Genomic DNA, 2166 nt, shown 5'->3' with positions numbered 1-2166 from the left:
TTATGTAAAGTTCGATAATTCATTAGTTGTATATAACACCCAGTGCACCATGCAATACATGCCCTCCTTACTACCTACCCATCACCAGCCTATCCCATTCCCCCACCCCTCTGAAGCCCTCAGTTTGTTTCTCAGAGTCCAAAACTTTTGGTCAGCCTGGCTATCACAGACAGAAAGAGAATACTTAGTGTCAGGCAGAACACTGTGGAGCTTCTCAGCCTAAGGAGACACTCTGTACCCCAGCTAGTTCTTAATAAGATTAATAGCTGGCAGTGAGTAATGCAATACTTGTAATTTCAGAGAAGCTCATCAAGGAGGACTTAAAATATGAATAAAGTTGCTCAGTTGTATTTTTACACTAAGTAATTTTATGGTATATTTATCAGAGTATATGTGCATTTGACTACCCCAGGCACAAAGGAGGGGAAGAAAGCAAGAATATATCTTCGTATAGCCAGAATCACCATGCTTGACTTGAATTCTACTGCATTCACCAATCCTATTACCTTCTTCCTGATGGGCATACCTGGTCTAGAAGACTTGCATATTTGGATATCCATCCCTTTCTGCTCAATGTATATTGTTGCCCTCATGGGAAACATACTCATCCTTTTCATCATCAAAACTGAGACTGTTCTCCATGAGCCCATGTTCTATTTTCTTTCCATGTTGGCCATCACAGACCTCATCTTGTCAACCTCCACTCTTCCCAAGATGTTGGGTGTATTCTGGTTCAATTATCATGAAATCAGCTTCCATGCCTGCCTTACTCAGATGTTTTTCATCCATGCTTTCTCTGGGGTGGAGTCAGGGCTTCTTGTGGCCATGGCACTCGACCGGTATGTGGCAATCTGCAATCCACTGAGACACTCATCCATTCTCACAAATGCTGTGGTGGCTCAGGTTGGCATGGTGGCTCTTCTACGTGGGTTAGTACTAATGACACCACATCCCTTCCTGGTGAGGAGATGGCCGTACTGCCAGTCCACTGTAGTCTCCCACACATACTGTGAGCACATGGCTGTGGTGAAATTGGCTTGTGCTGACATTTCCATCAATAGTCTTTATAGTTTGGCGGTCATTATCTTAATCGTTGGGACTGATGTGACATGTATCTCTCTGTCTTATGTACAGATACTTCATACCGTATTTAATCTCCCTTCCAATGATACCAGGTTGAAGACCCTCAGCACTTGCGGGTCCCACGTATGTGTCATCCTCACCTTCTACATCCCTGCTCTTTTCTCCTTCCTCACCCACCGTTTTAGTAAGCATATACCTCGCCATACCCACATCCTGCTGGCCAACATGTACTTGTTGGTACCCCCGATGCTGAACCCTATCATCTATGGAGTAAGGACTAGACAGATCCGAGAATGTGTTCTACAATTATTCACGACTAAAATCAGCTGAGAATTCTGGGTCTTATTCTCTACTTATTCCCATCCTCCTATAATTCTTTGGTATACAGTTGTTGGATTCCAGCTTTAGCAAGACCAAATATTAGAGTTTTAATTCTTCCACTTACTATTTCTGTAAGTGGAAATTATATTTGATTTATCTAACAAGCATCTGTAAAACAGATATAATAATATCTATGTCATAAGTTAATGGTTACAAAGTGTTTAGCACTATTTCTAGGATATTTTAGTACTTAATAAAGGTAAGATTATTTCAGTGTGTGAAATTATTCTGCTGTGTGTTATGGGTTTGCTCAGTGTCTTTATGAAGCATGCTTATTAGTTTATCTTACAAAATTAACCAGATAAGAACATCCATCTAACCATTATTTTTTTAATGGAGGAATTTTAGACTAGGTAATCCAAATGGCAATCTGAATTGGGTTGATTGGTACTCTCACTATAGCCATAAGAGAAAGCTGGTGAAAAGTGGGCAGAAAAGAAAAATGTTGGGTAAACCCTAGGGTTTCACCTTGCAACTTACAAGAAGGATGCATTTTAAGAGCTCTCTTGAGAATGAATATGGATTGTGAAGTGAGTCATTCCCACTGCTATTGCAAACATTGTGTATCTTTCAAACTTGTAAAACTTTCAAAGAAACAGAACTCTTACTCCTGAAACGAGCAAGCCTCTGTAATGTGCCTAGCACTTACATGGGCTTAGAAGACATGAGAGTAAACAAATGAAGCAGAATTACTTCCTTTAG

The 2166-nt window shown here is 40.4% G+C and overlaps 1 protein-coding gene across 1 annotated transcript; it reads left to right on the top strand.

Moving 5' to 3' along the window:
• Window positions 1-465: 465 nt before the first annotated feature.
• LOC103681184 (olfactory receptor 52E4-like) lies at window positions 466-1413 on the top strand. The gene has a single exon (XM_008710716.1). The coding sequence runs from the start codon at window positions 466-468 to the stop codon at window positions 1411-1413; it is 948 nt and encodes a 315-aa protein (XP_008708938.1).
• Window positions 1414-2166: the final 753 nt, after the last annotated feature.

This window comes from Ursus maritimus, unplaced genomic scaffold, assembly GCF_017311325.1.
Source record: "Ursus maritimus isolate PB19 unplaced genomic scaffold, ASM1731132v1 scaffold_16, whole genome shotgun sequence".
Classification (NCBI taxonomy): Eukaryota; Metazoa; Chordata; class Mammalia; order Carnivora; family Ursidae; genus Ursus; species Ursus maritimus.
This window is presented reverse-complemented; position numbering and strand designations above follow the sequence as displayed.

Coding starts and splice junctions, on each gene's coding strand:
- LOC103681184 (XM_008710716.1), top strand. CDS start 466: ATGCTTGACTTGAATTCTACTGCATTCACCAATCCTATTACCTTCTTC.